This window comes from Nothobranchius furzeri, chromosome 2 (genome assembly GCF_043380555.1).
Source record: "Nothobranchius furzeri strain GRZ-AD chromosome 2, NfurGRZ-RIMD1, whole genome shotgun sequence".
Classification (NCBI taxonomy): Eukaryota; Metazoa; Chordata; class Actinopteri; order Cyprinodontiformes; family Nothobranchiidae; genus Nothobranchius; species Nothobranchius furzeri.
In genome coordinates, this window is record NC_091742.1 from 88,274,696 (window position 1) to 88,299,732 (window position 25,037).

Sequence of the window (25,037 nt, forward strand, 5' to 3'; positions counted from 1 at the left end):
CGTCGACCGCATTTGAAGGAGTCTTCGAATTGGGACAGGCCGAGTCGCGGCGCTGTGACGTAACCGGCCGACGAATCCGGCCGAGGTAGGATGCAGACCCTGAATTGAGACACAGCCCAAATGACGCCCACGGAGCACAAGAAAAACCATAACACTGCGCATGCGCAACTCTCATTTTGCACAGGGCCTGGAGAGGAAGCTACTGGTAGGTAACGTTCTGGTTGGATTAAATGACAATTTTTTGGGTTTTACAGACGACGTGAGTGTAACAAAAAGCTGCTTAAAACATTAGTCTGAGGTTGAGACACAAGAAACCTCTCTGGTACCGTAGTAAGGTAGTCAACCAGCTGCAAACCCATCCGTCGTCCTCTGCTTCGGCCGCGTCTCATTCTCATTACAATAAACTACTCCAATAATATCGGTGGAACTTTTCAAAGCTATTCTGGTGTTATGGTAAAGCTGCAGCAGCTGCTTGTTTTCTCCATGGACTGGATCTGTCCACAGCTGATGTCATTACTGTCATGTGTTGTTCTGAAGCAGCATCTTCATCAGCTCTCCTGCTTTGTTTCTATTGCAGCTGTTAGCTAAACATGCTAAATAACACCTGAGGATCGGTCAGCTGTGGCTGAGTCATCGTGTTTGCTCCACATGGATCTGGACAGGATCAATACAGGTGTGTGTGTGTGTGTGTGTGTGTGTGTGTGTGTGTGTGTGTGTGTGTGTGTGTGTGTGTGTGTGTGTGTGTGTGTGTGTGTGTGCTGAAAACCATTTTCACTATATTCCCAAATATGTGAGGACCTTTTTCTGGTCCTCACTTGCTTTTAAGCTTATCAGTTTGGTTTAGAGGAATGAGGAATACAGCAACATTGGTTTGGTTTAGGGTATAGGTGGGGGTGGGGAGGGCAGTAACAGAGCCCAGCAGAAAAAGCTGCATTAATAGATTAACTGATTGTTTTAACAGCTTAATTGAAGCTTAGTTTTCTTTAAAATGGTAGAAAAACACAATCTAAGGTCAAAAAGTTACTTTGGTTGTCGTTCCAGGTTTTCGGACAACTTTCGGACAACTAGCCAGCAGGTATTTAAAAATACAAAATTAAGGGAAGTGGGCAGGTGTCCTTAAAAAACTTGTAATTTTCTCAGGCCCTGTCCACACGTAGCCGGGGATCTGCCAAAACGTAGATATTTTTCTACGTTTTGGCCTGTCATCCACATGAAAACTGAGTTTTTTCACACGAAAACGGATCTTTTTAAAAACTCCGGCCAAAGTGAAGATCTGCGTTTTCTCCGTTTTGGGTGTCTGTGTGTGGACAGACAAGACCGGAGTTTTAAGGTCCGCAACGTCACTTTCCGCGACAAAAAAATGCTGACATCACGTGTGCGACCTGTGTTTACACTAGGGGTTGTACGAAATAGTCGACTAGTCGACTTCACGGCTCTGTAGTGACTTTTTATGCCTGTCATCAACTAGTCGTTGTCACGTGATAATGACTGACAAGATGCAGTCCTCGGAAAAGACAGCAGGTGATGAGCCCCTGCGCGTCTGGATCGAGGCGGAGGCGACGCGCTGTGCGGTACTGACACCGGCGGTAAAACGGACATTTAACCAAACTGTGACCTTTTCCCTCTTGCAGTTTAACCTTCCCCTCACCCCCATCCTAATCTTAACCAGTTTGTGCATGCAAAGCTCTGATCGTTGACGTGCGCTCCAGACATTGCGTCCTGAGCACCGCCAAATCAGGTGTCACTCACCACCTCAAAAACAAATTAAACACGCGATCGTTCATGTCGGCTCATTTCCTTTCATGTTTTCTGTCTGTTATTTGTGCCTGATGCATTTCGCTGCTGCGGAGCGAGGCGCAGCACCTGTTGTCCTCCGGTGACGCACCCCCAAGATTCCACTATCTCCACTCCGCTCCGCTCCGGCACGAACTCCGCAGCAAAAACGGTACCGTTGTAGTCGGCCGGCGAGCAGCGGCACTCCGCTGTTTTAGTGGTCGGTAGATCTTTTAGAACTGCAGTTCAAAGGTAACTCATAAGGTGAATATATATGAACCCAGGTAGCAGTTTTTCTTTAGGATTGAGAGGAGACGCAGGAAGATAATAAACAGGCAGGACAGAAAAATAGTCAAATAAAAACAAGTTAGTTTTTGTACCTGCTGGTTGCAACAAACAGACACCATTGAAGGTAATCAGAAGTGAGGAACAGAAAATGAAATAATTATTTTAATGTTTAGAGCAGCAGGAAAGGCTGCAGGCGCATCAGTGAGTTTGCGGCTGCTGCGCAGGGGGAGGGGGGAGAGGGCTGAAGTAGGATGCAGAAACTACCGTTGTTAAAAGAGATGTGTTAACTTAGAAAATGTGGACGCAATTTTAATTGTCAAAAACTCCAGCGAACCTACCGACCGACCCCCGCCGCCGCTTCCGGCGTATGACGTCATCAACGACTAGTCGAAGTCGACTCGACTTTCATTACTTGACTGTCGACTTTAAAAAAAATAAAGTCGTGCAGGCCCTAGTTTACACTAGCCAACAGCATGGATGCCCTCAGAGCTGCGCTCGCTTTATCAATTGTCCAAGCGCTTTTTGCTTGTTTGTTTTTGCAAGCGGAATTACTGCTCCTTGCGGAAGACCACAGACGAAGGACGAGGTTAAGAACGGGGAAGTACTGCCGCCTACAGGTCTGGCATGTCCTTAACAACGTATTTATCCGGGTACGTGTGGACAGAGTTTTCTTTTTTTAAACGAGGTGGTGTGGATGCAAGTTTTTGGAGGGGCGGATATTCGTTTAAAAAAAACCCGGCTACGTGTGGACTAGGCCTCAGTCCAACCACCACCAGCAGACAAGGTGGGTTAAGTGTCTTGCCCAAGGATGCAACAGCAGAATTCTCTGTCCCTTGCCAGGATTGAACTGCAACCTTCTGATTACAGGCCAACCCACTCAATCTGTTGAGCTACTGCTGCCCCCTTTTTATCTAATTGAGTCACTCATCATTGAGGTGTACCTTTAATGAAAACTACAGGCTTCTCTCATCTTTTTAAGTCGGAGAACTTACGCAATTGGAGACTAACTAAATACTTCTGTCAGGCTTTTCAAATCCCAAATTTTCATCTATTTTCTATAGGGCTGCAACGATTTGTCGTCGACAAATATCGACAATAAAAATAGCCGACAATGAATTTCATTGTCAACGTTGTCACCATATGTGTTTTTTTCCGACCGAGTGAGGCATCTAACTTCATTACAATCTCTGCCGAGAGTCGCACATGCACAATAGTCTCTCTGCTGAGCGCCAGCCAACAGAAATGGCGGCGTCCAACACCGCAGCTACGAGTGCCAAAACATCCAAAGTTTGGGAGCATTTTAGCCTGGATTCGGCGAATAAAAAGTTTACCTGCATTGTTTGCAAAGCAGTCCTTACGTATCACGGCAGCACCTTGGTGATGCATGAACACTTAAAGAGAAAGCACGTCGGACAGCTGAATGAATCAGTCTGACTCGCTTCTGTAAGATTGAAATAACATGAAAGCCATACGTTTAGTTTTGGATGTACATTTTTTTTAAACGTATTTTTGCTTTTAAAGAGATTTCATGTTATGCCCAACCGTGCCTGACAAATATTTTAATTTTATTTATGCATTTATGTCTATACTGACTGAGCACTGAGACAGGGCATTTTTATTTACTTTTAGTATGAATTGGCCTATCAGCAGCAAAGTTCAATAAAATATGCATTTTCCATTGAAGTACCCATCCATCTTGTGTTTATTATCATTTTTCACATAATTAAAGCAATCTCATGCTAAATTTAAGAAAAATTTAATTATCCGATTAGTTGACTAATCGTTTCAATAGTCGGTGACTAGTTGACTATTTAAAATAGTCGTTAGTTGCAGCCCTAATTTTCTATCAGAAGCTAATTCGGGAGATGCAGTGGTGTGAGAAACTATTTGCCCCTTCCTGATTTCTTATTCTTTTGCATGTTTGTGACACAAAATGTTTCTGATCATCAAACACATTTAACCATTAGTCAAAGATAACACACGTAAACACAAAATGCAGTTTTGAAATGATGGTTTTCATTATTTAGGGAGAGAACAAAATCCAAACCTACATTGCCCTGTGTGGAAAAACTAATTGCCCCCTGAACCTAATAACTGGTTGGGCCTCCCTTAGCAGCAATAACTGCAATCAAGCGTTTGTGATAACTTGCTACGAGTCTTTTACAGCGCTCTGGAGGAATTTTGGCCCACTCATCTTTGCAGAAATGTTGTAATTCAGCTTTATTTGAGGGTTTTCTACCATGAACCACCTTTTTAAGGTCATGCCATAGCATCTCAATAGGATTCAGGTCAGGACTTTGACTAGGCCACTCCAAAGTCTTCATTTTGTTGTTCTTCAGCCATTCAGAGGTGGATTTGCTGGTGTGTTTTGGGTCATTGTCCTGCTGCAGCACCCAAGATCGCTTCAGCTTTAGTTGACGAACAGAAGGCCGGACGTTCTCCTTCAGGATGTTTTGGTAGACAGTAGAATTCATGGTTCCAGTTCCTGAAGCAGCAAAACAACCCCAGACCATCACACTACCACCACCATATTTTACTGTTGGTATGATGTTCTTTGTCTGAAATGCTGCGTTACTTCTACGCCAGATGTAACGGGACATTTGCCTTCCAAAATGTTAAACTTTTGTCTCGGCAGTCCACAAGTTATTTCCCCAAAAGTCTTGGCAATCATCGAGATGTTTCTTAGCAAAACTGAGACGAGCCCTAATGTTCTTTTTGCTTAACAGTGGTTTGCGTCTTGGAAATCTGCCATGCAGGCTATTTTTGCCCCGTCTCTTTCTTATGGAGGAGTTGTGAACACTGACCTTAATTGAGGCAGGTGAGGCCTGCAGATCTTTAGAAGTTGTCCTGGGGTCTTTAGTGACCTCTCGGATGAGTTGTCTCTGCGCTCTTGGGGTAATTTTGGTCGGCCGCCCACTCCTGGGAAGGTTCACCACTGTTCCATGCTGTTGCCATTTGTGGATAATGGCTCTCACTGTGGTTCGCTGGAGTCCCAAAGCTTTAGAAACGGCTTTATAACCTTTACCAGACTGATAGATCTCAATTACTTTTGTTCTCATTTGTTCTTGAATTTCTTTGGATCCTGGCATGATGTCTAGCTTTTGAGGTGCTTTTGGTCTACTTTTCTGTGTCGAGCAGCTCATATTTAAGTGATTTCTTGATTGAAACAGGTGTGGCAGTAATCAGACCCGGGGTGGCTACAGAAGTTGAACTCAGGTGTGAAACACCACAGTTGGGTTATTTTTTTAACAAGGGGAGCAATTACTTTATCACACAGGGCAATGTAGGTTTGGATTTTGTTCTCTCCCTAAATAATAAAAACCATCATATCAAAACTACATTTTGTGTTTACTTGTGTTATCTTTGACTAACGGTTGAATGTGTTTGATGATCAGAAACATTTTGTGTGACAAACATGCAAAAGAATAAGAAATCAGGAAGTGGGCCAATAGTTTATCACACCACTGTATGTGTAGGAGACTGTTTTCATGTTAAGCCTGCATGAAAAACTCAGAATGACCAATTATAATCAGATATAATTGTCGTATAATCGTTTGGTTTTCAGTGTCCCACACTTTTAAAAATATGAGAAGGTTTCATAGTAACTCTTTAAATATTTTTATATTGACTGTAGCCAAAGTCAGTTCAGATATCAACAACTTAAAGAAATAATTTAAAAAATTGAATGTTGGAATATACTTGTGACAATGCAAAAGGGAGCTATAGATATGGCGTGCTCCAAACACACTGCAACCTTTTACTTTGTCCAGGGAGCAGCCAACAGTTAACGCCACCTTGGGAATTTCCCCCAAGGACGTAAGTATCAGAAAGCACATAGGTTCATTCCACTAAATGAGGCATGAGGTGTGGTTGCAAAATTTACAATTTACTTTATTTTAGAAATATAAGTTTTTAAAAAATATATAAGTTTAATACATTTCTTTTTAAAAAGGGCAACAAGACAAACAGGGAATAAAACTTGCAGGGCTGAGACTAACTGGAGGAGGGAATGGACACACGGGGTGATAAATCCCAAAAAGAAACAAGCACAAGAAAATATAATAAAGTCACCCCAGGCAATAGTGAACATTCACGCCAACGTGAGGGAACCCAGCACACGCACAAAACGGGACCGCCACCACCGAGGCCACCTTTACCACCTCCTGTCCCAGCCTGCACAAAAGAAAAGGGGAGTTACAAACAATCACTAAAACTATTTGGATAAAACACGGTTGCTTTCCCCGCTGGACTCCCACGCTGAGAGTGGGGAGTCTCCACCGATGTACAGAGGTCCGTGCAGAGACCACAGGATGGGGAGAAACTAAAAACGAATGAATGAGTGTAATCTAAAATAAAACAAGGAAAAAAGTACAAGTTAACAAATTATGCTTTTGACCAAGTCTGAAGAAGGTGAGGCCCACACCTACCTGTCCACCAGCGAGTATCATCCGGGCCGCAAGGAAGCTTCCTCGCCCGGCAGCACACAGGTATTCAACACCTGTCCTAGTTTTAACACAGAGAGCTTGAGTTGGATTAATTCAGCTCACATGCTGTCCCCTGCAGGAGCTACATCCCCTTCTTTTTTTTTCCAATGCTCAGTTCACTCTGGGATGAGCGGTAGCATCACGCCCAGCACAAAAACAAATGCCCAAGCGGTTGAGTGCACAACACAGTTTGAGTATGGTTCTCTTTAGAGCTAGTAGGGTACATACCACCAAAGCAGAGCCGATCGCCTACTGAGGCACAGTTTGAGGACAGCAGCTAATGCCAGAGTGCAGCAGTTTCCTTAGCATGCTCCAACAGTGAGCAGAGCTCTTTTATACTCACAGCGCCCTCGTGAGTATGGAAGCCGGTATGCGCCAACCCACATAATTTGGAGCAGGCTTATTTCATCCTGCTACATACAGTTACAGCAGTTAGTAACTCATATATTTCCTGCAGATGTTCAACTGGTGCTGGTTAAAGAAGAAGCTCCTGAAGAATGGAGTGCTGCTGTGGACCAGCAGGACCCAGAACACCTCCATATAAAGGAGGAAGAAGAGGAACTCTGGACCAGTCTGGAGGGAGGACAGCTCAATTTGAAGGAGGAGACTGATGTTGCCAGGTTTTCATTCACAGCTGTTTCTATAAAGAGTGAGGATGATGAGAATAATCTGTTCTCACAGCTTCATCAGCAGCAACTAGAAGACAGAGATGTTGCAACCAGCAGCTCGGCTGACCAGATGACAGCAGAAGCTGGCGGAAGAGCAGAAACTAGCAGGGATCCAGATCTGAGCCCTCATGAACAGACATCTGATTCTTCAGAGACTGAAGTTAGTGGAGATGAAGAGGATGTGGGTTTGAGTCTAGACTCTGAGCTGTCAGACTCTGGGCTTACAACTGGTGGTGGAGACATGGGCTGGAATGAGACCAGGTCTTCTGTGTCAGATATTAAGACTGTCGACAAATCCTTTAGCTGCTCTGAGTGTGGTGAGCAATTTCTCCACAAGCGATCTCTCCAGAAGCATGTGAGAGTGACAAGTCATTCAGCAATGGGGTCTTCAGGCTTTTTGAGTAAGAAAAGTGTTGGAGTGAAGCAATATGTTGATTCATGCGAGAAAGTCCAGACAGAACTAAAATCATTTAGTTGTGACAACTGTGGAAAAAAATTTAGCCAAAGAACAAGTTTAAACAGACACTTGAAAGTCCACACAGGACAGAAGCCTTTTGCCTGTGAGCTCTGTGAAAAAAGATTTATACAAAAGGTACATTTAAACAGACACATGAGTGTCCACACAGGACAGAAGCCTTTTTCCTGTGAATTCTGTGGAAAAAGATTCATACAAAAGGATCATTTAAGCTGTCACATGAGAGTCCACACAGGACAGAAGCCTTTTTCCTGTGAGTTCTGTGGAAAAAGATTTAGTCATACATCAAATTTAAACACACACAAGAGAGTCCACACAAGACAAAAGCTCTTTTCCTGTGAGCTCTGTGGACAAAGATTTAGTCAAAAAACTAATTTAAACAGTCACATGACAGTGCACACAGGACAGAAGCCTTTTGCCTGTGAGCTCTGTGGAAAAAAATTTGGTCATAAGGCAAATTTAAAAGTTCACATGGTAGTCCACACAGAACAGAAGCCTTATGCCTGTGAATTCTGTGGAAAAAGTTTTGGTCACAAGTCAAGTTTAAATGATCACATAAATGTCCACACTGGACAGAAACCTAATGCTTGTGAGGTCTGTGGACAAACATTTAGACAAAAGGCAAATTTAATCAGACACATGAAGGTCCACACAGGAGAGAAGCCTTATGTTTGTCAGGTCTGTGGAAAAAGATTTACACAAAAGACAGTTTTGAAGAATCACATGATAGTCCACACAGGACAGAAGCCTTATTCCTGTGAGATCTGTGGAAAAAGATATGGTCATAAGTCGAGTTTAAATGAGCACATGAGAGTCCACACAGGACAGAAGAATGCTTGTGAGTTTTGTGGACAAACATTTCGTCATAAATCAAGTTTAAACAGACACATAAGTATCCATACAGGACAGAAAGAACTGATGTAACTACAAAAAAGATCCAAACGTGACATTTGTGCTTTTACATTGTAGATGTCAGTCTTTTACCCCTGATGGACTTCTTTCACCCTAGATTAGAGCCTTATCTGGCCCACGGCCCACTTCATTCTGGCTTGCGAGCCAAATATTGTGACCCTCAACCTAGGGCCATGCGATCTGACTATATAATATCGTTAAAGATTATAATGTGATGACGGTCTACCAAAGCTTAGAGATCGTTGAATTGTCTATTTGCATTCTATCACCCATCTGTGCTATTATTTCAGGACACATCTACTGGCACACTTTCTTTCCCTTTTGCCGAGTCATGCCATTTGCAAGTCTTCTAGGAAAATAATCTAATCGATGCATTAAGATGCGGACATAAACGATTATGAATTTTCGTCACTAGCATTAGCCGCTTCTCTAAGCGGTCATTACACTTATTCTCACGTGTCTACGATCAAGGAACCTTTGGGTCAATGTTCTGCTCTAAACTTTGCATTGTGCTTCGTGGCTTTCATTATTTTAGGGCGTTCTTTTGTGTTTTAGCAAGCCTTTTTACTGTGGCTGCCAACCAGAGTTTTGTCTATGCCGTCTGCGTAGAAAGACGGGTCAAATCCTGCCCCCACATTGTCAGAAAACCGCTACGGAGAGCAATGAGGACCAAATACTGGGAGTGAAATCCTGAGTAGAGCACGCATGAGATAAGGATGCATCATGAGTTTAGCTTAACATGATAATTTTTTTTCTCTGGACAGAAATAATTGCTATTAATGTTGTGGATGAAGGGATGTGAGCCACCTCTAGATAGAATTCAAATTATTTTACATCAATTCTAAATATATAATAAACCAAAGTGCTGGTGAGAAATTTCAGACATGAATCTTTAGCTCTCAATTGTAGTATAGATAGATAGATAGATAGTAAGGCTGGGCAATATTGCCTAAAATCAATATCAAGATATATTGAGGATTTCAAGTCTATAACGATAAATGGACGATAACTACAGGTATGTGCAGAAATAAAAAGTTGTCCATTAGATTGGGGCTGTCAAATGTATTACGCTGAGTCACATTTTTTACGTGATTCAGGGTGATACAGCTTCTTAAAGGGACATGAACGCTGCCGACCTACATACATCTTTTCATTTTTGTATTATCAAAAGTATTGACATGGGTGAAATGATCATAAGAGTCAGAAATGTCGATAACGATAAATTTTTTATTTATTTCCCAGCCCTAAAAGATAGACATTGGAAATTAAAGGTTTTTTTATTTTTAGGATTTTGAAATATTTTATCCTTTTTTTCTGTGAAGGGGTGTGCTTTTAACTTTAGGTATTTTACTGGTAAATAACTTTCAAAATGTCTGAATTGTCGAAAGAGAAAAAAAACATGATAAAATTATGATTGTGATTTTGCAAAAACAAAATCGTGATATGATTTTTTTTCTTTCTCCCACTCCTACTGTCAAGTTGTAAATATTCCACGAAATCCCTGCAGGCGTACAAGAACATAAATGCCGCTCATCACTACACAATGGTAAGCTCTTGTTGAAAGCCCAGTTTATACACCGTCAGCTCCCGAGGGAGAGACAGACGTTTTGCTCTCAGACTTCTCTGTCAGGTAGCTCGGGATTTTTGCAAAACAATTCCCCGCCAATACAACAGAGGGCGTAGCACTCTTCTGAGGTACCATTACAGTCAGGTATCCGGTCCACGATAGTGTACTTAATATTGTGTTTGCATTGTTTTAATGTATTTCAGAGACTTTTGTCCCACATACACCACTTCATGCGATCGGCACCTCAAAATACACGTTTCTCGTCTTTTCCATCTACAAATAAAATGCTTTCTGCATATCTTTGTACTCCGTCACGGGTGAATAAATGTTCATATTTTCAGACTTTTTCTGTGAGGCATTCTTCAATCTGTAACATGTCTGCCGATAAATATTTTTTTACCTTTTTGAAGTGGTGCTGTTGAGGAATTTACAGGAAGCGGCATCCTGACCAATCACAAGCTTGCAGTTTCCATCTCTTTCGACGGATAGTTACAAATCGGGGCATGTGTCCGTCACACTCTAGCCTGTCGGAGAGCTCTTGCACCGATGTAATGGCTCTGCGTGTCTCCGCACCGACACACACGGAGAAGTACAAATTGGGCTTAATCAATCAAATCAAAGATACTTTATTAATCCCAGAAGGATTAATAAGCTGTTGTTCTTTTAGACTGTGTTGTCAGAGATATTAGCATGGCAAATGTACCCTGCTGTTAAATATTTGTGTAATCAAACAAAAAGGAAAAAATGTTTGTCAGGAAGTTTATTAAAGAATATGTTACTGATTAACCAGTTTAACCACATTTTTTATTATTGAAACGAGGACTAATTCCTGCTAAGGACGATATTAAAGATCCCAACATGTCCTTCAACTGAAACTAAAAGTTTGGTTTCTAATATAATCATGACACTAACTGACCTTTTTCACAAAAACAGGAAGTGCGTCACCTGCGCCTACTGTTTCTAACTAGTTCATATTTCAGTCAGCATACATCACATCTACAGTACAAGCCTTTTACATTTGCCCAACGTAATATTCAAAATAGACACCGAAGACCACAGAAGACACAGCAATATGATACTGCATTGTTGAGCTGCCACCATGGACGTAATTTTGGGGGGGCAGGGGGGGACATGCCCCCTCCACTTTTTCCAAAGTCAAGCTTTGCACTTTTTACCATCCAAAAACAATATTACTTTATATTAAATTGACACTGGTTGAGCTCTAGGACCAAGCAGAAAACAACCTTCTGTGTTGAAGCCTGTTTCCCATTAGAACATACTGTAAAGATACCCCACCCCCACCCACACACACTTCTAAAGTGAAAACGTACACCGCTGCCACCCACTAAAAATAAATAAATTACAGTGATATTACAATGCAACATGATCATCTTAATCTGATAATACAATTTAAAAAAATCCATTTGAAATAATATATCATGTTCTAAAAAAACATCCACATGTATCTTATTGAGTCTAATAAACATGAAAATTATATTTTTTGAACAATCGGCTGTTATTGTGGAATCGCTCTAATTTCATTTTTGAATGATTGGCTGCTCTAAGCTGACTATTTTTAACATTTACTTGTCGTGAACACAAACAAGAGCCTATATTTTAGCGGAGTTCATTTAGCACAACTTACCTGCAGGTGCTAACCGGGGCTAACGTAGCATCATCATGGTCCCTACTTTGCCTGCTGTAGCTCCTGGCTCTCCCAATTCTTGTGCTGCACAAACTGCCGTTTGTGATAGCAAACATGTAGACCCCTGGGTGAGTCTCAGAAATTCCTAGTATATGGAAGTTACCTTCTGATAAAATATTTGCAATATCAATTAGTTTATTTCTAAGACTACGAATATTTAAATGTGCCAGTAAAAGACCCTTAGGTAGTGAAAATCACCATTCTCAATTCCGGCTATGATAATGCAATGTATGACTTGAACCAACATAAAGCTGTAATTTCTGCCTTTATATTCATGTCAGGATCACACAGAAGAAATCAGGCTGCAGCTGCTAACTTTAGCTTTGAAAATCCAAGTGATGAGACAAAAGCTCCAGAGCTTTTATTCTGGAGGTCTATGATGAATAAGGGAGTGATGAGGTGTTTACCAGAGACATGAAAGTAATTTGTAGCTCCTTGTTCAGATGCTAGAAAGATGGTGAGAGCCAATGAGAACATCAACTCACTGGTTTCAGCTGTTCCAGGATCAGCCAACAGGAACAGAGACTCTACAGGAGATTATGGACCAGAACCACGTCTGGCTTTGCTGTTTGCTTCATTTACACTCAGATCCACCAGCACAAAGGACCTTAAATGGTGGCAAAGCTGGACTAATGTTCTTGTAAAATAGAGGTCTAGTGCAGGTGGGTCTGGATTGACCTGCAGGACCAGAGATGTAGAACAGAAAGTTGAAAAGACATCAGGGTTACAAACAGACAAGAGTCTCAGTTCCACAGGGAAGCCACTCCCACCTGCAGACTCAGGCTTTGCTGTTCTGACACACCTGGTCTGCTGGTCAACAGCCTGAAATTATTTCTCAGAAGTCACATTATGGAAAAGATAAACATGTTAGATCATTTTAGTTCCTGTCACATTTCTGTCCTGCACCTAATCTAACAAAGACTCTTTAACAACCCGGTAAGCCCCACCCACTGTCTCAGATGTGCTCCTGACTCCCCCTCCTGTCACAATCTGGGCTCAGTTCTTCTTATCAGGGCCTCCCACTAAATCAAAACGAGTATCCCTCCACCTCCTCATTAATTCACCTGTTATATGCTAAGCCAGAGTCTACTATGGGGGCTAGGGTTAGGGTAGGGATGGTGTCGTGTTGGATGCATGCGGTAGAGCCCCTTGCTGCGCCCCACAGTCTGGGAGAAGATTGGCTCACAGTGGAGACGAGCAGGTAGGAAGGAACCATAAACGCTGCAAGTTCTGATGCGCATTCCATTTCCATGCGGAATATATGCGTCAAGGAAAAACCAAGCTTCAGGCTTCTTATCAGGACTCGGTAAGTGGAGCAAACAAGAGCATCACCCCCTGATGGTCTCACCAATTATTACAGGGGTGGACATTAACTCCAAAACCAACCGGCCAGCCGGGCCGGTAACTGAATATTTACCGGCCCCGCCAAGAATCTACCGGCCCCGCTGGTCAGCTGCCAAAAAGAGTCAAAATAACAACTGAACCATTTTAAATGTAATAAACCTTTATTTTGTACACGGTCACAAACATAATAACGTATTCAAGCTTGAATTTGTTTATTCCCTCAACAAAACTCGATTTTGTCGTTGCATACTTCCGGCATACAACGCAGTACATCACCTCCTCCTCTTTGCTGTACTCGAGCCATTGGCTGTGTTCAAGATAAGCCAATTCAGCGCAGATTAGACCAGCGGTGATCGGCGAGCAGTGCATGCCGGTTAGATTTGTGTTCGACTTGCTCTGACGTCATGCATACGTAGGCAACGATATCCTCGTGAGATCAAGGCGGCCGCAGATTTTGGAGCAAGACGCTGCAGTTGCTCTCCACCGGCTGCAAAACCTAGGGGATGACGGGAAACGCCTGGCTCTCACCTGATCTAAGATCTGATTGGTTCATATTTTGATCCAAACATCCGGTGGTAAAACATGAAATGTTAGTTGGTCACATGTATTCTGTAAATCATGTTACGTTGATGATGACAACAATATAGGCCATAAAGAGAAATGTGTTTTGTTTTCTTTTGTCACGTTTCCTATGAGCACACTAAAGCTACAGCTGCTAACCTTTACTTATTATTACAGTCATGTCTTCATATACATTATATGATATCCACAAGCACGTGAGGATGTGTTTCAGCTGCTAACAGGTACCAGAATTAAAACTGAACAAGTGTGAACGCTAACGCGATATCTTCAGCCATCGTCACCCCCCGAGCTACACGTGTAGGGAAATCTGTCCGACTTAAACGCCGACTTTCAGCCACTCCCCCTGCTGCTTCCGTCTGCTCTCGTCTGTTTTCCAGGCGAGGTGCTGCTCAACTCGAACACGGCCATTCTCTGCGCCTCCCGTCTTCTTTAAACCGCCAAGAATCATTGCACCTACGCACACGCTTCTCTGCTTCATACCGTTTCGAACTGTCTCGCTTCTCACCAGTTTTAAAGCATTTTGCCAGAGATTTCATCAAGAAATCCCATCCCAGTGGTGGCGCCATCTTCCTGCGTGCTTGTGTGTTTCTAGCGTGGTCTCACTTAGTCTTTAATAGTGAACTTATAGTTCACGTGACTAGAACTAGAATCGTGCAGTACGTGCACGAATCGTACAAGTGCAGTACGTGGCTAGAGGCACGCAGGTTCACATGCGCGAAACGAAGACGGCGGCTTCCTACAGGGCGCGGCCATGATGTAGGTGAAAACCGGTGTGTAAATGACAAACAAGGCTTGGGCGCCACCTGGGTGGTAAGTCGTCAAGTATTTACCGCCTGACGAGAAAATTTAGCGTCATTGGCGCTCGGGCGCTTTAAAGGTCCACCCCTGTTATTACATTAAACTATTGCCAATAGGCACCAAATACAAATGTTTCTTTTGTCTTCTCAGGGTTGATTGACCCTCGACCTCTCTCCCCCTGAGCCTGAGATCAGTAGACTCAGTGGTCTCCTTTAAAAGGCAGCTGAAATCTCACCTGTTCCGGCTGGCATTGGAGTGGCCTTCATCATCACCCTCTCATCAGTCAGCTCTTTCTACCAATTCCACTTTTCCCGGGATCCACTGATAACCTTATTTATTCATTTTCCCTTTCCTCACATTTTTTTTTCACAATTTTGTATTCATCTCATTTTTATTATTTCCAAAAATTATTATTTTTTGTTCTTTTGAAGTGCTTTGTGATTTTTACCTTGAGAGGCACTATACAAAATATAGTTTCTTCTTCTTTTTCCTCTGACTGAATCAATCAATCAACCAATCAAAGCTTTATTTACATATAGTGCCTTCAACAACCCCAAGGCGCTAGAGCATATTGTAAGAAGACATACAGTCATTAAAAAGAGAGGTTAAAACATAAATGAAACAAAAATGAAAAGCAAAACTAACAAAAGAATTTCTCTCAAAAGTGTTACATAAAGATTTAGTTTGGTCGCTAGAAACCATTTTCAATTAGGTTAAAAGCCAATAAGTCAATAAAAAAAAGAAATATGATCACCGTTAGATACTGCAATGGAATGTCATAAAGGAAACATAAGTCTTTTTGACTTTTAAACAAACAGCTTAAAAACAAAATGATCTTCCTGGGAAAGGTATCACAAGTTATGAATTGTATTTTAATCAAATGCTGAACACACTGGCCTATGGAATAACAGGCTTTATTGTTTTAGACTCCAGTCCAGTAGGTGGCGGTAATGCATCTTTACACTAGTCACCAACCGTCAGAAGACTTCCAGAAGAAGAAGAATAGTTCGTTTGTTGTGAGGTGAACCTCTGAGGCTCTGCAGCAACAATGTCTTCAGCTCAGTCTCTGAGAGAGTTTATCAGAGAGCGGCTAACTGCTGCTGCTGCAGAAATATTCTCCGAGTTTGAACAAACCATCGTCCGCTACGAGGAAGAGATCGATCGTCAGCGCAGACTGCTGGAGATCAGCTGGAAACCACAGATCAACGTACACAGAATAGGTATGAAACAGCAGCGGGACTCGTGTGGTTCTACTGAGGACACAATCTCAGGACAGTCTGCTTGGGTCCGTTTGCTGCGCTGAAGCTTTTTGACACAGCTGAGCTGGTCAGTCGGTAAACTTTGTTCCACTTTAGAGAAATAAACCAATAACATTTCAGTCCAGTTCTGCTGTGGGTCAGTGAGACACACACCTGCTGTTCTCATCTCTGATTGTAGAACTGTGTGTGATCATTTGTCAGTTTAAGGCTGGATTGCACCAAAAGGGTTTAATTTAAACCAAGATTAGCACTAATTTAGGGCTGTGTGTTAACATGTTTAGCTCATAGCACTTGTTCTACAAAGGTTGTAGGTATTATTAGCCTAGTGAACTAGACCAAATCCTTGCTTTGCAAAGAATGGTCTAGGCATGCTCCATTGGAACCTCAGCAGCTCCTACCAGGACTCTGGCTAGCCAATCACAGCTCTCTAGAGGGGTTTCAAACACATAAAGAGCTGTTATTGGTCCTTAATGGTGGGCCAATCATAGTGCTTTATCTGCTTAGTGACCAAATCACAAAGCTTTATCCGCTTTGTGGGCCAATCAGGGCACTCTATATGCCTGGTGGGTGGGATGATGCAACAGAGTGAAACAAGAGAATGTCCCATTCATTGTCCAGTGGAATGCGGAGATCATTTGAAAGACAACGGTAGAACCCGCCCCCACAACCGAGAGCCGTCAATGGAGCGTGGCCAGACTTATAAATAACACATTTATTTATTCTGGCTTGCCAGGTATTGTATTGTAAGGTATTGTAGCACCACCATAAAAATTCTGTTAGTTCTTATAATGGCCTAAACACCCTTATTGCATTTAATAAAACGCAATAACAAGAGATATACACAAACATGTTTGTCAGTGTAATTTAAAAAAGAACATTTCCATTTATTCAAATGATTGTAAATTTGTTCATGACAGAGGTTCTTCCCCAACAGCATAGATACTGAAGAGTAGACCCTGCACCAACCGCTACTGGCTGTGGCAGAACTTGCGGGTCTTTTTATAAATCTGTGGTTTTCAGGATGCTTTAGCTCCGTAGAGATCTGCAGCTCTTGAACTGCGAGAGAACGCCGCTCATAAACCTGTTCACTAGGCTTGGGCATTGTTTAAATTTGAACAACTCTTAATTCCTTCTTTTGGATTTCAGGTTCCTACCGATTCTCGTTTCCGATTCTTTCAAGCGGCACGATACAAAAACTTTACATGTTTTAAATGAGCCAGCTAACCACACGTTTTACTTGATGAAATAATATGAACTTCAATGTGAATTTTTAAATCTATGAACAAAAACATCACCTTCATTCAGGGGTCGGCAACCTTTTCCCATCAAAGAGCCATTATTACCCGTTTCCCACAGTAAAGAAAACACTGGGAGCCACAGCAGCTGCGGCGTTGTGGGTGGGGCCTACCGGTCCTTGGCCCACCCTAATGGGCTCGACACACGGGAGGCGACATCGCCTCTCCTCCATTCATTTTCAATGAGACATGCGTGACAAAGCGATAATCGCGGGTCTCCCTTCTACCAAGCGAAACGCGGAAAACGTGCGTGTGAAATTTTGCGCTCGTGCGCGTGCCATGCACAGGCGACCCAGCGACGCGATCCCAGAAAGTTGAAATATTCAACTTTTCATCGCTGTCGCTCGGACGAGGACCAATCAATGGAGGTTTCATTCACTGACCAATGAGCGGGCAGAATGCTCCGTACATCTCCGAGCAACATGGAGGAGAAGTTGATTATTATTATGTTTTATATAGTAAAATCAGAAGTAAGGTTTCACATAACTCTAGCAGCACCTTGTGAAACATCGTATCTACCGCTTTATTAACTCTGAACCGCTTAAATAACCTTAATTCCCTCCAACCTGACACATCCAAACAAAACAACGGAAGTTTCGATTTCGCCATGGAACAGAACGCGTAGACGGCTTTGCCGCGGATCGCCTCCCGTGTGTCAGGTAATAAAAGCGACAGCGACGAATTTCGCTGATTGTGGTCGTTTGTCGCCTCCCGTGTGTAGAGCCCATTAAAGCCGGGCGTACACTGTGTGACTTTTTCTCTTTTTTTAAACCGATTTTCAACTTGTGCGAGAATCCACGAGATCGGGGCGAGTTTTGCGCCAAGCGTCGTGTAGTGTACAGGGGGTTACGAGAGGCGATTAACACCACGTGACCAGCTACCGATCAGCAATCGTGAGCTCGCACAAACTTCTGGCGTGTTTGATATTCTGCTCGTCCCTCGTGCCGATTCTCGCACGAGTGGAAAATCGGCTCATAAAAGTGAAAAACTCGCACAGTGTACGCCCGGCTTAAGCCTGATTTATGCTTCTCCGTCTGCGTCAATGCGGAGACACGCAACGCCATTATCCGTCCTTGCGTAGGGCTCCGGCAGGCACGCAAGTACGTACGGAGTCGAGCCCACTTTTTCAAACATCCGTCGAACGAGACGGATTACGCAAGCTTGTGATTGGTCAGGACGCCGCTGTTGTTTACAGCGCCGCCGTTGCACCCTCAAAAACATAAAGAGAGCCGAGGATAACTAGCGGCAGACACGGAGAAGCTTGACGAATACCTCACGAAAAAACTCTAAAAATGTGAACGTTTAATTCTCCCGTGATTGGAGGAGTGAAAAGATGCGCAGCAAGCGTTTTATTTGTGGACGGAAATGACAGGAAACGTGGGTTTAGAGGTGGGGAGCGCATGAAGCGGTGGGAGAATGAGAGACAAATATGTCCGTGTTAAAAGTCTCTTATATACACAAAAAACACAATATAAACAAACGATCTTGGACCGATACATGACAGGATACCACAGAACAGCTCTCCGCCCTCTGCTGTCCTGCCGGGCAATTGCTTTGCAACACTCTCCAGGAGACGGAGAAGTATGAGAGCAAAACGCTTCCGTCAATCCGTGCGTGTCTGTCCCTTGCGGAGCTGACGGAGAAGCATAAACCAGGCTTTAGGGCCCGTGATTATCGCTTTGTTGCGCATGTCTCATTGAAAATGAATGGAGGAGAGGCGATGTCGCCTCCCGTGTGTCGAGCCCAGCCGAGAGCTGCTTTAACCGATCACAACAGGTGAGGGTCGCTCATGTATCTCAGAGTTATCTTTCAACAGAAAATTAATAAAACCATTTGTATAAAATTGGTCCAAAAGTTGGAGCCTGTCTGATTCTACAATAGTTTGATATTTTTCACCGTTAGTGGTTTTAATGTTGAGCAGGTGACACATTTTGACCCGTCGCTCACGTCTCCTTTTAAAACATGTTTAAACTGTTCAGAACACAAATCCAGGCTCCGTCTTGTCTGTTGTAATGAAACTTTGTACTGAACGAAGCTTTACATGAAACAATGTTGAAAAGGACCCGATCAATTCGTTTTTTCCCTCAACACTGACGGAGATAACGGTGCAGTGCGCATGGCTCTGGTGTTAATCTGGTTTAATGTTCCTGTTTGCAACAATCTTCACAAGAAGGCAAAACCGTTAAATGGCAGGGTTCACTCTGACCGGATATTTCCTGTATTTGATCACTAATTTTGACGGAGAAACCTCAAGCCTGCAGATGCGCTGACATTTAATCGTTAGGCACATCACGGAGGTAGCGCCCGCCCCTCCCTACACACAAAATCTGCGGCCAGGAGCTCAGTCAGCTCGGCCCAGGCATCCACACACACACAGACAGTAACGGATCTCTCTGTGCTTGCTTCACTGTTGCTCACGTATCTACAGGACTCCCTAGGTTTTCTTCAGCTCGCCTCTTTTTCAGTTCAATATTTAAAGTTACTTTTTTGGTAACGTACGTGCATTTGATAAGACAGAGCTGAAAACGGCTCATCCTGCGTCGGTCACTGCCTCCGCTCCGGTCGGGTTTTTTTTTTTAAATTATTTTAACTCTCCCTCTCTATCTCTCTCACACACACACCTTAATCAACATTAATTTGTTTAACTGTGTGTGGGGAAAAAATCAGTTTAATCAAATGAAAATAAAATGGTTCTAGTATTTCATATTTCCTAGTTCCTACTGCAAGAGTCCAGATGTATTAATTCATGCACTTAAATATTAATGTTCTGATTTTATTGAAACACTTGTTCTGTAATAGTTCCTTTACTATTGTGATCAAAAATATTTAATCTCAATTCTGAGGCTGCTCTATAAATAGTTTTCAAATAAACAATACACATAGCAACTTCTGATCAATCCATATCAATTTCAGATTTAAAATAATGTAATGATGTAAACCACACCCACTAATTTCCAAATAATAAATAAGAGGTGCATTCATCTGTGTATCTCCTTTGATCCACATTAGTGATATTTTCAGCACCAGAACAATGAAGCAAAGAAACTGATTCCTGAGTTTGTTAGTAATTTTATTTATTAGATGCATCTGACCTGTTCTATTTTTCTCTGAAATGAGATCAAACCAGTGCTTCTATGGGTTGTCTCCCCTCTGCACTAGAAAAATGTACTTTATTATAATGTTCACTGTAATGCATCTTGATGTTCTTCACAAATCAATTAAATCAAAAATATTGGTCAGTAATGCCAAATATGTAAATTTGTGTTTCAGTCATTTTTATACTGGCTTAAAAATACTTCATGAAGTCTACTAAGCAGGGGTGTAGAACGTGTTTAATAGGGCCAGCCCAGTAATGACCTTGGACCAAAATAAAGGGGGCAGAAAGTCAAATAAAGGGGGGCAGAAGGAGATGTTTTTCCAGATGCCAAGAAGAATTAAATGCCAAATCCCCCCTGCAAAGTGTGTCACTGAGAGTTTAAAACAAAAATTATTCTTGTGCAAATGTTAGTGTATTCACCTTTAATACTAGTTATTAAAATGCAGCAGTTGCTGGACTGGTGCAGTTCAAAGTGGAGTGCATCAAATAAAACAATATTAACATAAAGGTGAGACGTGTCATAATTTAACCTGAGAATGAGAAGCACAGGAGTGGATCGTTGCCGATATGCGATGGGGTTCGTTGTGCTCTTACTTGGCCTGTGAAGCTCGGGTTGATATAGAGCTGCAGCCCAGCTTGAGATGCGTTTGGCTTGGGACTTGACCTGGAGCCAGGCAGCGAGATCTGGTAGTGTGTACGTTCTGTCTGAACCAGACTGCAGGATACTCCGATTGAGGCAACACTTCACAAAGCTGTCACGGTAAGGGGGGGGGGCATTTTACCCACATGCCATCCACACTGGAGCTCGATCCCATTTGGGTCTTCTAGAGTCTAACATCCCCCCAAGGGATTGTATAGACAGAGCAAAGGTATCAAAACTGTTGTCGCTCATCTTGAGTGCAGGGGAGTTTAGGAGGACACCAAGCTCTGATTGTACGAGCTGCCTTGGATCAAAACATCTTTAGATCTGTCAGATTAATCAACATTTTTTTTGTCTTTTAGCTTGTCCAGAACTTCCACAGCATCATGTCCGGGTAAAGGAGAAGGTTCTGACTGATCAGCAGCTCTCTAACCAGGAGAGGACTTCCAGTTTGGACCAGAAGGAACCAGAACCTCCACTGATCAAAGAGGAACATCAGGAACTCTGTATCCATCAGCATGAAGGACAGTTCATTCTGAAGCAGGAAAATGTTACCTTCATGGTGACTTCTCCTTCTGAAGTAACAGACTGTTGTGAACCAGAACCAGACAGGAACCAACCCTTGTGTCAGAGTTCTACTGAAGCTGAGAACCAAGATCAGGATGGTTGCAGGCATGAAAACTCAGAATCAAACAGCAATGAAGAACTGACACAAAATAAAAGTCGTCAACAAACCAGAGATCCCAGAGACGGTGTAGACGGTCAGAAACTAAAAAGGTACAAGTGGGCTCACCCAGATGAGGGGTTGTTTTCATGCAAAATCTGTGGGAAATCTTTCTGTTACAAGTCTGTTTTAACTCGTCACATGAGAACTCACACAGGTGAGAGACCATTTAGGTGTGAAACGTGTGGTAAATGTTTCTCTCAGAGCACCCACCTGACCTGTCACATGACAACCCACACAGGTCAGAAGCCATTCTCTTGTAGAGTTTGTGGTAAATGTTTCTCTCGGAGGTTTTACTTGATTGATCACATAAGAACTCACACAGGGGAAAAGCCCTTTGCATGTAAGAGCTGTGGTAAAGGTTTCGCTATGAAATGTAGCATGACCAGACACACGAGGACCCATACGGTTGAGAAACCATGCACGTAAAAGTTACGGTAAATGTTTTATTCATAGACTGGACTAGACACGAGGAAACTCTTCACAGGTGAGAAGTCTACCGTGATTGATCTTTAGGACTTTTAAGACATTTTTTTAACTTTGTGTGACAATTCACACTTGAGATTTTATTCAGAAAAAAGATTTTTCCTAAAGTGAAGAAGAAATGAGATTTTGACAACATTTAATGCCAGTTGCCTCTACAATCCGTGATATATTTGCTGTTAGAGCTGTGGCGACGCATCGATGACGTCGACGGCTCAATTCTAAAAATTCGTCGACGTCAGATCCGGTAGTCGACGCACCACGCCCACTTGTTGCATCCCCAGGAGTTTGTAAATAGAGGAGGAATCTGCCTGTTTTTCCTCTAGTTCGCCCTCTTCTCCGCCTTCACTAACATCTCCGCCAAACACAGAAGACCCGGAACAACGTCCGTCCGCTACTAGGTTCCTTTCCTGTTTTGCCCGCCTTCGTCTCCCGGCAACGGACAACAACTTCTGGGGTCAGATGCGCTGCTTCGTCTCTATCGCAGATGTAGAAAATCACCGGGAGCGTTTCTCCCTTCATTAAGGAGCTTCTATCAGACATTAGGAGAGCTGTTTTGGTGGTAGCAGTCTCTCCTCCATGCTGGTCTGTTTGCTGCTGGGTGTTTTTGGTTTATTTAAACTTGGTAACTTGAACTTAACGTTGGTAAAGCTACTGTTAGCATTTTTGCTAACAGCTTCTTGCGTTTGGATAAGCTGTTATGTTTTGGTTTAGAGTTAATCTTTTTTGTGGTGCAGATCTCCCTTTTATTACATTTAGAGTGTTGTGGGTTTTCGGTTTAGTTTAAAATATCACCTTGAGTTTGGTTTAACCGCCCAGTTTAGAATTTGGACCTTTGGAGATCCTTATTTTGGTCCAGAACCCAGTAATCTTTGCCCAGTGGGACATCCCAGGTTATTTGTACTTTTGTTTTAATTTCCCACAGGCAGAATCAGTTTTATTATTCCCAACCTGTGGATGGAAAGATTTAGGTTTTTTTTTTTTGTAAATAAACCTGATCATCATTTTAACTTTTAAGTCTCGTTATTGTCCCTTCCTTTTTGCACACGAGCCAAACTCCCCAGGAAGGGTCGTAACACCACTCGCCTCACGCACATAAGTGACCAAAACAAAGCAGCATGGAGACACTCCGTCTCCAACCAGCTCTCAGGCAGCAGCCTGCACTCCCAAGTTCTACACGTCACCAGAACATAACCAACCGCAACACAATAAAAGCAGTGTTATACAAAATGGAAGGCCTGTAGTGTTTATTCTCTTACAGTAACAACTTATCAGTTTTTTGGAGGAATTTATTTGAGATTTTTTGGTTTTTATTAATTGTGCAATAGAAAAATAATCGCTAGATTAATCATCTAAATAGTCATTAGAATAGTCGACTATTCGATAAAATAATCGTCAGAATAATCGTTTTAAAAATAATCGTTTACCCCCAGCCCTATTTGCTGTTAAACCTCGTGCTGGCGCAGGCAGAAGGCTCTTTCTTCACATACTTGCTGCTACATGGAAGATTTGTATATAAACACTAGATGGAGAAAGCAGGAGTCGAGGGCGTAGTTAAACGGCGGCCATCTTACCTCAGACAGCAGACCCCTCCGCTCTCAATGGTAGCAGCTGGAAGGTGAGTGATCAGCTTAAACAAAAACACTCTTAACTCAATGTAATATTATCAGGTTTACAAGCAGTTTGCCATATTACAAACCTTAGAACACATGGGCTTGAGACGACATACTTACCCAAGTTGAAATTAACACTTTTGCTTTTGAAACTAAATTGTGAACCGTGTGTACCGCCTAGGCTATTTGTGTGTGATTCAGGTTGAGACTACAATCGATATTTTGTATGGTTCTACAAAACCAATAACGATGTTACCACAGCCAAATTTTAGTATGAATGTGTGTGTTTGGGGATTTTTTTGTAATTATGAGCTGTCTAACTTGGTTTAGAGATGACGAGGCTACGCTGGGTGAACTGCTTAGAAAATCAACGTTTATTATTTACCTCGGTGGGAGTCGCTCGTTTTATTTTAAATAAATGAATGCTAAATTGCCCATGATTCTCAAGCGTCTCGGTTTGTTACACAAAACTTAGATTGAGTTATATTGGAACAGGACGTTACTGGATTTGTGTTTGCAGAAATACACTTTTGCTAATTGTGAAGCTTTAGGGTCAACATGCCTGACTTTTGTGCAGCCTACGGATGCTCGAATCGAAGTCGCGACAACGTCGAATCACCTTTCACCTGTAACGGTTGCAAAGAAAACCAATACTTGTACATTATTCAGTCTGTTAATTGTTTTATGTCATTAAAATTATTAGAATTTGCTGTTCCATTGCTGCTGCTGCCTTCTATACATTTGTTTACCTGGTAAATGGTGAATGGCCTGTATTTGATATAGCACCTTAGAGTCCTGGAACCTCCCAGGGCGCTTTACAACACAATCAGTCATTCACCCATTCACACACACATTCACACACTGGTGGTGATGAGCTACGATCTAGCCACAGCTGCCCTGGGGCGCACTGACAGAGGCGAGGCTGCCGAGCACAGGCGCCACCGGTCCCTCCGACCACCACCTGCAGGCAAGTTGGGTTAATTGTCTGGCCCAAGGGCACAACGACAGTGACAGACTGAGTGGGGTTCGAACCCGTAACCTGACAGTTAGCTTGTAAGTGGCTTGTAAAGTATCGCCAATATGCTGTAAACAAGAAATTTCTCCCATTGTTTACCGTCATTCGCAGAATCATGACAAACACGCTCCTTTTCAGGGTGACTGTAGCACAGGAGTTGTGTGCTCGCCTCGAAATCGGAAGGTTGCAGGTTTGAGCCCCACACAGTCTGTCGCTGTCATTGTGTCCTTGGGCAAGACACTTAACCCTGCTGGTGGTGGTCAAAGGGACCGGTGGCGCCAGTGTACGGCAGACTCATCTTCGTCATTGTACCCC

General features: G+C 42.7%; 2 protein-coding genes across 3 annotated transcripts; both read left to right on the plus strand.

Annotated features, from left to right (window-relative positions):
* The first annotated feature begins 101 nt into the window (after window positions 1-101).
* On the plus strand, window positions 102-10,512 carry LOC107397210 (gastrula zinc finger protein XlCGF57.1). Of its 2 annotated transcripts, none has more exons than XM_054738087.2 (3): window positions 102-205; window positions 578-673; window positions 7,003-10,512. In XM_054738087.2, the coding sequence occupies exons 2-3, from the start codon at window positions 649-651 to the stop codon at window positions 8,610-8,612; spliced, it is 1,635 nt and encodes a 544-aa protein (XP_054594062.1). In that variant the 5' UTR covers window positions 102-205; window positions 578-648; the 3' UTR covers window positions 8,613-10,512. The 2 variants fall into 2 exon arrangements, with proteins under 2 accessions (XP_054594062.1, XP_070404240.1); XM_070548139.1 differs by lacking the exon at window positions 102-205 and adding an exon at window positions 1,042-1,075.
* A 5,042-nt stretch (window positions 10,513-15,554) lies between these two features.
* LOC107395564 (zinc finger protein 2) lies at window positions 15,555-24,422 on the plus strand. Its single transcript, XM_015974964.3, has 2 exons — window positions 15,555-15,816; window positions 21,250-24,422. The coding sequence occupies exons 1-2, from the start codon at window positions 15,645-15,647 to the stop codon at window positions 22,038-22,040; spliced, it is 963 nt and encodes a 320-aa protein (XP_015830450.3). The 5' UTR covers window positions 15,555-15,644; the 3' UTR covers window positions 22,041-24,422.
* The last annotated feature ends 615 nt before the right edge of the window (window positions 24,423-25,037 follow it).

Coding starts and splice junctions, on each gene's coding strand:
- LOC107397210 (XM_054738087.2), top strand. CDS start 649: ATGGATCTGGACAGGATCAATACAG. Junction 674..7,002: donor TCTGGACAGGATCAATACAG/GTGTGTGTGTGT, acceptor TATTTCCTGCAG/ATGTTCAACTGGTGCTGGTT.
- LOC107395564 (XM_015974964.3), top strand. CDS start 15,645: ATGTCTTCAGCTCAGTCTCTGAGAGAGTTTATCAGAGAGCGGCTAACT. Junction 15,817..21,249: donor GATCAACGTACACAGAATAG/GTATGAAACAGC, acceptor TTTGTCTTTTAG/CTTGTCCAGAACTTCCACAG.